The 15468-nt window shown below is 45.2% G+C and overlaps 1 protein-coding gene across 8 annotated transcripts in view; it reads right to left on the minus strand.

Annotated features, from left to right (window-relative positions):
* Positions 1 to 15468, minus strand: part of DNMBP (dynamin binding protein) — a 107061-nt gene that overhangs the window by 51969 nt on the left and 39624 nt on the right. For 6 of the 8 annotated variants that reach the window (XM_019804914.2, XM_034663129.1, XM_034663131.1 and 3 more), the window contains 3 exons: positions 14483 to 14637; positions 13902 to 14024; positions 1581 to 3584 (listed from right to left, as the gene is read on the minus strand). In XM_019804914.2, the coding sequence (XP_019660473.2) occupies positions 1581 to 3584; positions 13902 to 14024; positions 14483 to 14627 (2272 nt within the window). In that variant the 5' untranslated portion in view covers positions 14628 to 14637. Of the gene's footprint in view, positions 1 to 1580; positions 3585 to 13901; positions 14025 to 14482; positions 14638 to 15468 lie in introns of those variants that run through there. The other 2 variants (XM_034663132.1, XM_034663133.1) reach the window with 2 other exon arrangements.

A 15468-nucleotide genomic window follows, 5' to 3' on the forward strand; every position in this document is an offset into this window, starting at 1 on the left:
AGCTCACAACCCCAAGACCAAAAGTTGCACGCTCTACAGACTGTGCCAGCCAGGCCCCCCCACAGGATCCCCTCCCCAAGGACGTGCTCAGAGCTCATCCTCACGCTTCCCCTTCAGGGTAACTACTGCGGGCCGCCCGCTCCCGTTCAGCGCAGTGGCCCAGGGGCTCAGGGGCCTAGCTCTTTCCTCACTCATCACACCAAATTTGCTCCGGGACCCCCCTCCCACTGCCCCGCCTCTGAGTCTGCAGTCCCTCAGACCTGCACCCACTCACAGAGCAGTCCTCTCCCAAGCATATTTCAGAGAGAAGTCTCCTCTCTTTAATACCCTCTGCTTTCCAGCTTTCGGAAGATCACGCCATTTCTGGCCTCCCCAAAACACTCTTTCTCGTTGGAATTTATTTTTCCAATCACGTTCAGCGGCCTGAAGTAGACGGGGAGGGAAGCGTGTAGACCTGGCCCGCCATTTTCCTGCTTTTATTTCTCGTTAGTAACCTGTAGGCCCTACATCCACAGATCACTCTGGAGTGTTTCCTTTCCTGAGGGCACATGGGGTCGGAGCTCTCCGGCACATCTGCCCAAAGTGACACGGCCGTGTGTCCTTGGGCCCTAGTCTGCAGTGCTTGCCTTGCTTTCTGCCTCTTTCTCCTCTAGAAATTATTTCTCATGGGAGTCCGGTGAAGACGTATGAAGTCCCCTGGGGCTGGTCACCCCTAAATTAAGGGACAGAATCCGAATTTCTGAACGTGCAAGGTGGGAAGCAGTAAACTGTAGTAGTTAAAAACAGGAGCTCCCAGCTCCCTCGCCAAGCTACTCCATCTCTACAAAGCTTACCTGCCTCATCTTTCAAGCACCGTGTGAATTATCCCAGTACATTTAGGGTGGCTGGAAAGATTATTTGTGCAAGAAAATGGTGACAAGTCCTTATTATGAACAAGTTAATAATTGTTAGCTCTAATGGTTACTATTGAAACCTAGTCCTTGGGGCGCACCTGGGTGGCTCAGTCGGTTAAGAATCTGCCTTCAGCTCAGGTCATGATCTCAGGGTCCGGGGATCGAGCCTGGCATCGAGCTGAGCAGGGAGCCCACTTCTTCCTCTGCCTCTCCCCCTGGCTTGTGCTCTCTTTCTTGCTCAGTCTCTCTCTCTCTCTCTCAAATAAATAAATAAATAAATAAAATCTTTAACGAAACCTAGTCCTTAAATTACACAGATATAAGATATGGTTTTTTCATGAATCTGAGCCTGGAAGTCTTCAGTCCTCACTAGAGGCCGGTTAAAGTAGGTCAGTGTATTCAGGGACTTCCGTCCACAGGACTGCTGGGGATGTCACAGGACGTATACATGTCAGTGAGGTCTGAGCCGCTCTGCCTGAGCAACAGGTGACATCAGGAGGCTACAGTGGTCATTGGATATATGGAGACAGAGCAGTCAAACTGTGCTGTCAGAGTGAGACATGAGGTAACGAGAAAGCCAGTCACTCTTTGTCAAAGATGGTGACATCTCCCTTCAAAACATGGGGAAGCCATTACGTGGACTCGTGGATGTCAAAAACCAATATCTATTGCTTCCCTGTCACTCACCTCTGAGTTGCTGGAGTTCCATATTCAAACTTTCAACGTTGCTCTCATAGAACTCGAGATCCTTCAGGGTCTCTGCCCTTAATGATTCGTCTTGCTTCTCCTCCAGCGTCAAGGTTAGCTCTTCTTGAGCCCTGCTACCCACATCCAAGTCCTGCTCCATTTCCTGAACCCTCACCAATACTAAGGGGCACTGGGAAGTCTGGTCCAGAGTCTGGTCCACACTCTCAGGGCCCTCCGTCTCTGGCGTCTCACAGCTCGGCTGGGGACAGCTCAGGGGCCTGGGGGATCCCGCAGTCACTCTGTGCGGGGCCGCGGGAGGCAGGGGAGCCGGGCGAGAGGGTCGCACTGCCAAGGGCAGCTCTGGTTTCAGGTTCTGGTCAATAGGCATGTGGGGAGAAGCGGATGCTGGCATACAGGGACGTGGTGGCGGGGGCCTGAGGGCTTTCCTCCTCTCAGGCAGCTCCTGCTGGGTGATCAGCTTTGAGGAACCTCGGACAATGTCCTTCTCAGAGTTAAAGTCCATGATCGAAAAGTGGCGCAAAATTTTATCTGGTTCTATGCCAGGCCCTGACAAGCTCTTTTCAAACTCTAGCAGCTGCTGTGTCAACTTAGAATCCAGGTCAGTGTTTCCTTCTCCCTGTAAAGGTGCCATCGCTTCGGCTGCAAACACCTTGTCTTGCAGACCAGGCTTCACTTCGGGTCTCTCTGGGGCAGGACAAAAGCTGGTGGCGTTTTCTCTGGGTGTGTGGTGCTTTTTAGCACACCTTGCCATGCCCTGGAGCGGGGAGCTCAGCTGGCTGGGTCTCGCTACCCGAGGGGCTAAAAGACAAGAGCCACCGTGAGGAGGGGGCACTGGCTTCTGAAAGGTTTTTGGTGGGGAGGACAGTCCTCTGCGAGGTAGGCTAGAGTAGTGTTTCGTCCTGGCTTCGAAGGGAAGAGGGTCAGCGGACTGCTCGGAGCTTGGGCGGCCCCCTCCTTCTGCTGAGTAATACTGGTTTTTCTGCAGTCTGGGAGGAAAAGGTACCTGAGGTTGGGAGGAAACCCCATTGACTATTTCTGAAGGATCCTCTGCAGAAGAGTCTTTGGCAAGAGGCTGACTGCGCCCCAGGCCCGGGCTTTTCGGGGGCCCCCCTGAGGTGCCCTCATCCTGATGAGAGTTTTTGTTTACTTCATACTCAGAAGTCAGATGCCCCAGGGGAGAAGCAGATGTTTCAGAAATAACACAGTTGGACTTCTCTGCTTTATACTCGGATTCGGGTCTTCTTCCCTCCACCACCGAGGAGTCCTCCGAACAACCCAAAGAGCCATCAGGGATCTCAGTAGAGCTGCTTTCCTGTGGGGGAGCCATAGTCTCATCCATTCTTGTTTTAGAAAACAGCTTTACAAATCGGTAAGGAAAGATGCCTGTCCTGCCCTTCAGCGAACCTTCTAGCCACCCATCTTCCAGCGTTCCCAGAATTCGGATTTTATCACCTACCTCAAAATCCAATTCATTGGGCTCCAGGGCGTGGAATTGGTAGAGGGCAATCCCGTAGGTCCCCGGCTGGTCCTCATCCTCTTCCGGCCCCCTCTCCTCTTCTGCTGTAGGGGTCTCTTCTTCACCATTAATAATGCAGTCATCGTGATTTCCAGAACTTACCAACTCATCCACAGTCCTCAGGGGCCCCAAAAGCTCTACAAAACCTTCTGGAAAAATGCCTCTTCGACCCTCTAATTCCCCTTCGAACCAGCCTGGTTCAGGAACTCCAATAATGGTGATCACATCCCCTTCTCTGAAGTCCAGCTCCTCATCCAGCTGGGCCGAAAGCCCCATCAGTGCCCGAGCTTGTCCCATGGAGTACTCAGGAATCTGGAGCAAGGCGCTCTGGGAGTGCCACCGCTGGCTCTGTGAGGAGAGGCAGAGCTCCCGAACACACGATGAAGGGAAGAAACCCCGGGCACCCCAGCAGCTCCGGCCCTGCAGCCAGCTGGCAGTGGGGGCACCATCGAGAACCACTAGGTCACCTAAAGAAAGACAAGCAAAGAACATGACCATAACTAACAGCACAACTCGACACTTGAAACATCTGTCAGATTCAGGGAAATGCACCTCCGGCGTTTTAAGGGCATAATACTTCGGACAATTCAGTGACTTGACCGACAATTTAGTGACAACACAGTGCACAGTTCTGTAAACCAGTGCTTTTCAACATGTGGTCCATGGAATCCTGGAGGAGCCCCAAGATCCTTTCAGAGAGTCTGTAAAGTCCAAACTATATTTTCTTCATATACTTTATATCCTTCACTTAAAACAACATATCAGAGCTGATTGAATATACATACAAATATGAGAATCTAGCTTTATTCTATTAAAGCAAATATCTTTAAAAAGATTTTATTTATTTGAGATGGAGAGAGCAAGAGCAGGGGGCAGAGGGAGAAGCAGACTCCCCACTGAGCAGGGAGCTGGATGTGGGGCTCAATCCCAGGACTCTGGGATCATGACCTGAGCCGAAGGCAGCCGCTTAACCAACTGAGCCACCCAGGCGCCCCTATTAAAGCAAATATTAAAGAGATTTGCAGAAATGCAAACCAATGATACTCTTCTAAGTTGTTTTAAAAAGTTCAGAAATCTATTTTTCATTAAAAGTATGCTAATTATGGGGGCACCTGGGTGGCTCAGTCAGTTAAGCAGCTGCCTTCAGCTCAGGTCACGATCTCGGGATCCCGGGACTGAGCCCCACATCGGGCTCCCTGCTCGGAGGGGAACCTGCTTCTCCCTCTCCCTCTGCCTGCTGCTCCCCCTGCTTCTGCTTGTGCTGTCTGTAAAATAAATAAAATCTTTTTTAAAAAAAATATGCTATTTATGTTAATATATAAGTTTAAAGAAATGAAGTGACAAATGTTTTTAAAATTTCTGTTTTAACAGCTGATATTGCAAATATCAATAGACTCACATAAGCAAGATCTCCTTAGGGTCTCAGTGACTTGTAAGACTATAAAGGGCTCCTAGCACCAAAAAGTTCGAAAAATAACACTATGAACAAGGTTCTTTCACTCTGTGCCATTGAATTAGTTTATAAATGATAAAGAATATATATGCCCCTAATAATCCTGGACAGATGCATCAGGTCTCTCACACTAACCTTTATTCAATATCCAATATAGAACAACAAAAGAAGTCATCAGGAATGGTTTCTTTTTACTTTTTTCTTAAGATTTATTTATGTATTTGAGAGAGAAGGAGAGCATGAGTGGGAGGCACAGAGGGAGAGGGAGAGAATCTCAAGCAGACTCCACGATGAGCAAGGAGCCCAACCCGGGGCTCGATCCCACGACCGAGATCAGGACCTGAGCCAAATCCAACAATCGGATGCTCAAACGACTGAGCCACCCAGGCACCCCTCAGGAATGGTTTCTTTGTTGGAGGTACAGGGTGTGGGTAACAAGCCCTTTATTTACTCCCAACAGAGGTCTTTCTGAACTATCTTTACCCTGACAATACAGCATGATGAAATCTTAAAAGCATGTTCTAGCAATCAGTACTTTTGGGGCAGGGGACTGTTTTTTAAGATTTTATTTATTTATCTGAGAGAGAGCGAGCGAGCACAAGCAGGCAGAGTGGTAGGCAGAGGGAGAGGGAGAAGCAGGCTCTCCGCTGAGCAGGGAGCCCAAATTGGGGCTGGATCCCACGACCCTGGGATTATGACCTGAACAGAAGGCAGACGCTTAACAGACTGAGCCACCCAGGCGCCCCTCCCTCTAATATCCTCTTGCAGAAATTATTTCCATTCATTCACTTGCTCTTGCTACCACTTTAGTCCAACAATCATCATCTCACTCTCTTAAGCCTTGCCCCAGACTTTGTCTCTTCCAGTCTCTTCCAAATGATTCATGCCAAACTAAGATGATGAATGTACCAATTTTGCCACACCCCTCCCCTGCTCAAACTTTTCCTTTGAGGTATGAAGGCTTCTTCCTACTCCCATAGGATTCTTCTCTAGAAATCCTATTCTTATTAACTGAAATACATAAAAAATAAGTTTGCTCCGGACACTCTCTATAGAGGTTCCGTTACTAAACTACCAAAAGACTATTTTTTTAAAGATTTTATTTATTTATTCGACAGAGATAGAGACAGCCAGAGAGAGAGGGAACACAAGCAGGGGGAGTGGGAGAGGAAGAAGCAGGCTCCTAGCGGAGGAGCCTGATGTGGGGCTCGATCCCACAACACCGGGATCACGCCCTGAGCCGAAGGCAGACGCTTAACCGCTGTGCCACCCAGGCACCCCAAAAGACTATTTTTATGTTTTTTACCTTAGTGCAACCCAGATCTACTGTCAGTCATCCCCCCCCCCAAGCCTCACCCCAGCCAGCCAATATTATCTCACGTATGAGACCCTATTCACACAAGGTCACTTTCATTAGCTCCTATACGAGCCTGTCCGTCAGAAACCCTAGCATATTTCTCTCAAAGACCTTAGAAACCCACATTCACCTTGGCCATCTGTTGCCTACTAAAGAAATGATCACTTACATCACTCATTTTGACACTTGTATTTTTACAGACTACACAGAACCTAATGTAAGTTTTTGCACGTGGTGGTGGGCACCCAATACGTTTTCACTGCTTTGATGTGTTTTACTTAGATATTCTTGAAAAATAGGGCCTTGGTCGTCTATTTCTATATTCCTTCAATTTATGCCTCAATATCCATTGGTTGGAGTTCGGGGTCCTGAGAATGTTACAAGTGATTTTTTTCCCCCACTCACTCTAAGGCTCTTCCATCAGAACCGCAGAGGGAACTCACTGGAGACGTGGCTACTGTCCAGGCACAACAGGCCTTATGGGGAATGAGAAGAATGAAAGCTGGCCACGACTCCCACTCCACTGGCTTGGGAATGAACTGGCTTTCCGAGAGCTGCAGGATGACAATCGTTTCCCTGCTTTGCCAGATCGCCAGGAAAGCCTTATCACAGCGCTTGCTTTTCCAATTTTCAGCTGGGCCACTGTTCTGATAAATCAGCTTTATTACCTGGGAGACTGTCACTCTGTTGGCTACTTCTATATAAAAAAGATGAAAGTTTAAAAAATCACAGTTTAGACCCTGCAAAGCACTTGAGAGGTAATTTTGCTCGACACCTTTATTTTGTTGGTACTGGGTTTTTTGCACGAGTCTCTCGTTTTCATCAGAAAGAGTCTTGCAGGGTTCCCCTGGCATCCCAGGTGATTCCTGTGGAATGGAGGCTACCTAGGGGTCATTTCCAGACTTCTGAAACAACACTATGAGCAACTGCTGGAGGAGAGTGCCTCCATTTCGCAAAGGGAAAAACAGCAAGTGCGGTGACCCTTCGGGTCAAGCCGAGGCTCTCACTCGTGCACAGCTAATCCCAGCCGTCCGGCTGCTTGCTTCTTCTGGTTGAATTTTTTTTCTTTGAACAAGAAATGCATTAGGAATAAGATGGTAAGAACAAATGCAAGTCTTCTTAGACTCTGCATGTAAGTAGCCTGACTCTGCAGTATTAGGTCCCCCACCGAATCGCAATGCCCAGGAGACTGTGTGCTTTATGCAGACTGACCACACGTGCTTCTTAGATTCCCATATGAGCCACGTCAGGACCTTACCCTCATATGTCACACACACGGCATCACAGACTTACGGCACGGATGCTGTATCATTCCTCAGGTTATTCATTAATAAATTTATCCAAAAAGCTAAAGCTAGAACTACCATATGATCCAGTAATCGCACTATTGAGGGATTTAACCCCAAAATACAAAAACATTAATTCAAAGGGATGCATGCACTCCTATGTTTACTGTAGTATTTACGATAGCTAGATTACCGAAGCAGCCCAAGTGTGCATTGATAGACGAATGGACGAAGATCTAATACACACACACACTCTCTCTCTCTCTCTCACACACTCACACACACACACACACACACACACACACACACACACACACACACAGGAATGTTATTCAGATTCGGCCATAAAAAAGAATGAAATCTTGCCATTTGCAACAACATGGATGGATCTACAGTATATCACGCTAAGTGAAGTCAGTCAGGCAGAGAAAGACAAATGCCGTATGATCTCACTCATATGTGGAATTTAAGAAATAAAACGAGGGGCGTCTGGGTGGCTCATTTGGTTGAGCGTCTGCCTTAGGCTCAGTTTGTGATCTCAGGGTCCTGGGATCGAGCCCCGAGCTGGGCTCCCTGCTTCTCCCTCTCTCTGCCCTTCCCCCCTACTCATGCTCATTCTCTCTTTCTCTCAAATAAATAAATGAATAAAACCTTTAAAAATAAAAAAATAAAAAAACAAATGGGTAAAAAAGAGAAACAAAGCAAGAAATAGACTCTTAACTGCAGAGAACAAACTGATGGTTCCCAGAGGGGAGGTAGGTGGGGGATGGGTGAACTAGGAGATGGGGATTAAGGGCACAGTTACCATGAGGAGCACTGAGTAATGGATACAATCGCCAAATCACTATATTATATTCCTGAAACTGATATAACACTGTATGTTAACTATACTGGAATTAAAATTTAAAACTTCATTTAAAAAATAACTTATCAACTTATTTTTTACTGGTCATTTTTGAGGGTGGGGGGTGGCCTAGAAACGTAAGGTTATAGGCATTCTATGTTACGTGAGGCAATTATTAGTGGTACTTCATCACTCCCACTAATTTTCTTCTCTCCTTTTTCTCTGTATTTTCCTTGTCACACTCTCTATTTTGTTTTTTGTTTTCCACCCCCCTTTTTTTTTTCTCCCCGTTTATTTTTAAGACAGTCAGTGGCCCTGGCCACCTCCACTAATCCTTCTAAGAGAAAACCTTGTTTTTCTCTTTTTAAAAATTTTTTCTGTTTGAGTTGACACGTTACATTAATTTCCAGTGTCCAACATAGTGATTCAACTTCTCTACATGCTATGCCATGCTCGCCACACACACAGCTACCATCTGTCACCGTTTACGGTGATTACAGTACCACTGACTACATCCCTCATGCCGGGCCTTTTATCCCTGTGGCTTCTTCATTCCATGGCTGGAAGCCTGTACCTCCCACCCCCCTCATGCATTTTGCCCATCCCTCTACCCCTCCACCCCTCCACTCCTCTGGCAACCACCATTTTGTTCTCTGTATTTAGGCCTGATTCTGCTTTTGTGTTGTTGTTGTTGTTTACTCACTTTTTTAGATTCCACATATGAGTGAACTCATCTGGTATTTGTCTTTCTCAGTCTGATTTATTTTATTTAGCATAATACTCTCCAGGTCTATCCATGTTGTCACAAATGGCACAACCTCATTCTCTCCTACGACTGCATAAGATTCCATGGTATATATTTACCACATGTTCCTTACCCATTTATCTATCAATGGACACTTAGGTCGCTTCCACACCTTGGCTATGATAAATAACGCTGTAATAAACACACAGGTGCATATATATTTTTGAATTAGTGTTTTTGGGTTGTTTTTTTTTTTTTTTAAGATTTACTGATTTGAGAGAGAGAGACAGCATGCCCATGTGCGTGCACACAGGGGAATGGGGAGAGGGAGAGGGAGACAGAATATCCCAAGAAGACTCCACATGAGGAGCAGAGCTCAATTTGGGGTTCAATCCCATGATCCTGAGATCACGACCTGAGCTGGAACCAAGAGCCAGACACTCAACCTACTGAGCCACCCAGGTACTCCAGTGTTTTCACTTCCTTCAGATAAATTATTGGAATTATTGGGTCATGTGGTACGTATGTATGTATATATGTATGTATTTATAGTGCATGTGTGCGCCCAGGCGGGATGGTGGGGGAGCAGAGGGAGAGAGAGAACCTTAAGTAGGCTCCATCCCCAGTGCAGAGCCCAGCCTGATCTCACAGCACTGAGATCACAACCTGAACCATAACCAAGAGTCCGATGCTTAACCGAGTGAGACAGCCAGGCATCCCTCTTTTTAATTTTTTTGAGGAACCTTCATACTGTTTTCCATGGTAGCTGGACCAATTTACATTCCCACCAACAGTGTACAGTAGTTCCTTTTTTTCTACACCGTCACCAACACCTCTTTCTTGTCTTTTTCATTTTAGCCATTCTGACAGGAATAAGGTGATATCTCGTTGCGGTTTTGATCTGCATTTCCCTGATGATTAATAATGTTGAGCATCTTTTCATGTGTCTGTTGGAACTACATCAAAATAAAAAGCTTTTGTACAACAAAATAAAAGGCAAGCTACTGAATGGAAGAAGATATTTGCAAATGATAGCTCCAATAAGGGGTTAATATCCAAAATATATAAAGAACTTATACAACTCAACCCCAAAAATACAAACAATCTGATTAAAACATGGGCAGAGGGTCTGAATAGATGTTTTCCCAAAGAAGACATACAAAGACAGCCTTGTTTCTGAGTTTAAATATAACTCAAAAGACAGGGAACAGTCCAAAACAATTGGGCAGTTTTGTGGAAAGGAGAAAGAGTGACACCTGCTGGAAGGACAACTGGTGATTCCAATTCCAGATAGACTCTCCCTGGAAAAATGTCCACACACACAAACCTTCTTGTAAGGATCAGGAAGCCAGGCCCCCCAAAGCCCATCTACGAAGTCCAGGAATCCCAGGTTAAGAATAATAAAGATAGCTCATCTTTACTGTGTACTTGCCTTGTGCCAGATTCCGTACGTGATTCAGTCCTGACAACTACCTAAGTTATGTATCATTATCCTACCGAGGCCAAGAGAATGCAAGTAACTAGCCTAACATCAGAGCAACTAAGTTGTGGAGTCGGATTTAAATCTAGGGCCAACGAGAAGAGCGGGCCATCAGAATTCTTACCCCTAAGCTACACTGCCTGCTCTAAATATATCTAAATACATATATTTCTTCAATAATATAATTTTACAATTAAAATATATCATTTTTTCAGGGTGCCTGGGTGGCTCAGTCGGTTAAGCATCTGCCTTCAGCCCAGGTCATGGTCCCGGGGTCCTGGGATTGAGCCCCGTGTCGGGCTCTCTGCTCAGCAGGGAGTCTGTTTCGCCCTCTCCTTTTGCACCTCCCCCTGCTCATGCTCACTCTCAAATAATAAACAAAATCTTTAAAAAATAATTTAACCCCAACGATATTTCTGAAAGGTAAGTAGATAACTAAAGGCGGCATGGTAAAACAAAACAGGTCTCAAACATCATCCCACATGCTCTTAAGGTTTTCAAATCTTCTCCTGACATATTAAATCACTAAAAGTTTTCTTTACACAGAACAGAAGCTTCACTGCTACACTGAAGGTACTAAGGAGAGATAAAGAAACAGGATTAATAGCACTAGGAGATGGATAGAGGAACGTATGCTATTCATGAGCTGGGACACTGATCTATTGGAAAAAATGACTTTCAGCCTCAGAAGTAGAAGGGCCATTCCAAGCGCTAGACCTGAAAATCAGAAGTGTAGACTCCAGTCTTATAAACCATACGTGGTATAAAATAATACTTTCATTTTTATTGACTGCGTTTCCAACTAGTAACATTATTATCTGTTAATGTGGACCGTCACGTATAGAAAACTAGAGAAGTTAGGGGCGCCTGGGTGGCACAGCGGTTAAGCGTCTGCCTTCGGCTCAGGGCGTGATCCCGGCGTTATGGGATCGAGCCCCACATCAGGCTCCTCTGCTATGANCTGCTTCTTCCTCTCCCACTCCCCCTGCTTGTGTTCCCTCTCTCGCTGGCTGTCTCTATCTCTGTCAAATAAATAAATAAAATCTTTAAAAAAAAAAAAAAAAGAAAAAAGAAAACTAGAGAAGTTAGTATCATTTCTGTGTCTCAGGCTGAACTTCCCAGAAAAAGACAAATTGCAGAGATGCGTGTAACTTCGCATTCTCAAGCCTTGTGTGTTCAGATCGGGAGACAGGGAGCTGAAGGGGATGTGAAAGGCACAGAAGGAAAGAGAGCTGAATAGTCGGTGGCACTTACTGGCAGGAGCGCATCAGGGACGAGAACACAAGCAAACCACCGACAGTTAGCACACCTCTTTCTGGTCGCTTCCTATGTATCGCCCCTGCTGCATCCTCTCCTTTGCTTAAAAACTAGTCAAGATAACATCTACAGATTCCAGAACCCAGCCTGAGCTTGAGTCAGTCTTGCTTCAGGAGGCTCGTGGGTGAAAGGTCCACGCCAGGGCCTTCCTGAGAAATCTAGTTGGTGGCCCTGGGATTGCTGACGTGGATTTTAACTTCAAAGCAAGCTCAGAACAACCTCTGAGACCAGTCTTCCCAGCGAAGGCATTTAGCAGAAAATCTCTCTTTTTAGCATCTAAGACTTGACGACGCAAGATACAATTACGAAGCGAAAAATGCTAATTCCAGAAGCCACACCCTCAGATTTCCCAAATGTCACAGACATATTGCTGTATTTTCCTACACCCACTATTTGCTCCAGGAACCAGATGTAGAAAAGGACAAATCCATGCCACCCGCACCCTCTGCACTGTGCTCTGTGGCCCCTTCTCCGCTCCCTCTGGTCTGACATGAGCTAAGGCCCCCAATGGGAGGGCTGTGAGTAGGGACAGGTGAAAGTCCCCTGCTATCACATCTTCACCTATTTCTCTCTACCCTCCCAACACTGATTAACAAGGAAGCGTCCAGAAAAGAGGGAGAGGGTCAGTGTACAGTGAAGTACAAGAAACTCTCAAAACCGATTTTGAGGACGAAGATCCAAATCCAGTGTCCCTTCCTCTCCTGCAGCGTTAGGGACGTCGTCGAGGCTCCTCTCTTTCCCCACCTCTGCTCTGTCTCTCTCATATGTGCGCGTGGTTTAAGAAGTTAAGGCCCTTTAGGGCCACATGCAAAAGAACAGGTAACAATATTAATAATATGCCCAATAAACGCTACCATGGTGCTGGCTGTCCTGAGTCATCACAACACCGCACTGATGATAAACATCAGTTTGCAGAACATTCCAGGTTTCTGCGCTTATGCACAAATGTGTGGACTTAAGTATATTTGGTGAAACGGTTGATAGATATAAGAACTTCTAAAGATGAACTATCAGAGTGAAGTGAGAAATACTTGGAACGACATTGAGACATGGCTATGACTACTCACTTTAAACCACTTCCTTTTAAGCTGTTTCTGATGAGAACTTTAAGGTAACATTACCTAATGGTAGGGAGTCAAACGGGGGTGTTTTACAACTGTCTCTTACTCTCCATACAGCAATTCCTCCTCGACTCTTATACGTCAATAGTAATGTTGCTAGCAAAGTCACACCATCTTTAAAGGAAAAAAAGATAAATGTAGTCTGAAGTGTGGCTGCAAAGTGGGGCAGGGACTTATCAGGTGACATGACTTCACATCCTGAGGCCAAAAGTTCTCATCTACAGTAACATTCTTTGAACTTCATTTTCATTATTTTTTTTTTAAGATTTTTATTTATTTATTTGACAGAGAGAGACAGCCAGCGAGAGAGGGAACACAAGCAGGGGGAATGGGAGAGGGAGAAGCAGGCTTCCAGCAGAGCAGGGAGCCCGATGCGGGGCTCGATCCCAGGACCCTGGGATCACACCCTGAGTCAAAGGCAGACACTTAACGACTGAGCCACCCAGGCGCCCCTCATTTTCATTATTTATTAAATGCAGTTAATAATACCTACTTTGCTACCTCCCAAAACTGTGGTGAGGATCAGATGAGAATGTATTTGTGATAAAATACGATGGAAATTACAAAATGCTATGCAAATAAAATGCATTATTACTGTCAGCACAATCCTGCTATTACTCTCCAGATATTAGTCACTTATAAAAATTAAAAAAAAACTTCATTGTCAAAATGGGACAACTCCACTAATCCTATTTTTAAAATTTATTTATTTATTTATTCATTTATTTATTTATTTATTTTAGAGAGGGAGAGAGAGTAAGTGAGGAGTGGGCAAAGGGAGAGAGAGAAACCCAAGCAGACTCCCCACTGAGCACGGAGCCTGACGTAGAGCTCCATCTCACGACCCTGAGATGATGATATGAGTCGAAATCAAGAGTCAGATGCTTAACTGACTAAGCCACCCAGGTGCCCCAACTAATCTTATTTTAAATAGTCTGGTATTCAGGCGCCTGGGTGGCTCAGTCAGTTACGCATCTGCCTTTGGCTCAGGTCATGATCCCAGGGTTCTGGGATCGAGCCCTGCATCGGGCTCCCTGCTCGGCAGAGTCTGCTTCTCCCTCTGCCTGCTGCTCCTCCTGCTTGTCCCCTCTCTCTCTCATTCTCTGTCAATTAAATAAACAAATAATATATAAATAATCTTCAAAAAAATTAAACAGTCTACTCTTGAATGGCCAACTTACCTCGATGGAGGGGAAGACTGTTCAGTTCTTGGGATGTAAATTCACAGATACAGACAAACAGCCTCTCTCCGTCTTTAAGGCTGGGAATGGTCACAATTTCCACAAAACTGCTGGGGAACTGCCCTGAAAATAAAAACAAACATTTCTAATACTGAAATTTCATTTTCTGTCTGGAGAGTGACTTAAGTTTCATGAATCAGAGAAAAAGACTGGTAGTGAAAAGTAAAGGAAAGTAACAGAGTTCTGAGTAAAGAAGTAATGCATGTTTTCAGAAGGGAAGCAAGGACGCTGAGCACAAAGGATAAAGACCCAGGAAGGGAAGGTAAACATGTGAACAGACAACAAGGCTGGGGAAGCTGGTATCAAACCATCTCGACCTTTGGAAGGAGCCCATAAGGAGAGATGGGACGATAACAAACATTCTCTCCTCACTGGTAGAAACCACAGTAAAAACATAACAAAAAGCACAAAGGATTCTGAAGTTTATGGACTTGGACTTCCCATTTAACCTCTATTTTTAAAATGGAAAGAAGAGAGGGCTTGTGGTCTATTTTGTACCCGAGGAATGGGGAGCCTCTTACCTGTAACATCCTCTTTCTTTCCTAGAAGCCAAAATTCATCCACCACTGCCAACACCTCAATGATATCTCCCACAAAGAGTGGTAGTTCTTCGGACACACTAGGGCAGAAGTCAAAGATGGCTCGAACCACTGAGCCAGCCTCCATGTTTTACAACCTGGAAAGACAGGTCAAAAGAAATGGTAAAGCATAACTGTTTTAAGACTTTGGAATGTAGGTCAATATCTTGAGAATGATAAAGCTTAAAGTAAACACTTGGAATCAGGTCAAAGCTAAGCAAATAAGAAGTTTGTACCTTATGAAGAAATTAAGGTACTATCTCACAAAAATAATAATTTCCTCATACATTTTTCATTTGATTCTCCAGGCAATTCTGGAATGGGAAAAAAAAAGTGACCTTTACCTATGAGTGACAGAAAAGGTATAAGTTGGGAAATGTAGACTTCTCAACATGCTTGAAGAGGGCAATAAGGAAATTAACATTTTTCAAGTACAGGCAATATGGTACTTTTAAAATGTGGTATTTAAAAAGTAGGGATTTTAAATATGGCGTTTCTTTTTATTTCCCCAGAACTATCTTAAAGATTAAGATACTTAAGCTCAGCAAGTTGGAAAACTTAATTTGTCTAAGATCACAGAGTTCATAGCAACAGGACCAGGATTCAGGCCCAGGGCATCCTGGCCCCTACCCACTACAAAAAAAAAAAAAAAAAAGGGAATGTGAGATCACCCCTCAAAGGCAGAGATTTAAAACGTACTGAAAAGTAAAAATCCATAAGAAAGAACAAGAAAGGGTGGTATAAAAATGACACCTCCAGACGAGATCTAGTACACACGCTACCCCAGATCAAGAATGTGTTTTCAGCTCAAAGACACCTACGGCGCAACCTTGCATCGTGTCTCCACCGTGTACGGTGTCTGTGCTGTGCTGATGGGTCTGTTACCTTGACAAGTGCGGCTGGGGAGCCTAAGTACGCGTTTAAGCAAC

Source organism: Ailuropoda melanoleuca, chromosome 6 (genome assembly GCF_002007445.2).
Source record: "Ailuropoda melanoleuca isolate Jingjing chromosome 6, ASM200744v2, whole genome shotgun sequence".
Lineage (NCBI taxonomy): Eukaryota > Metazoa > Chordata > Mammalia > Carnivora > Ursidae > Ailuropoda > Ailuropoda melanoleuca.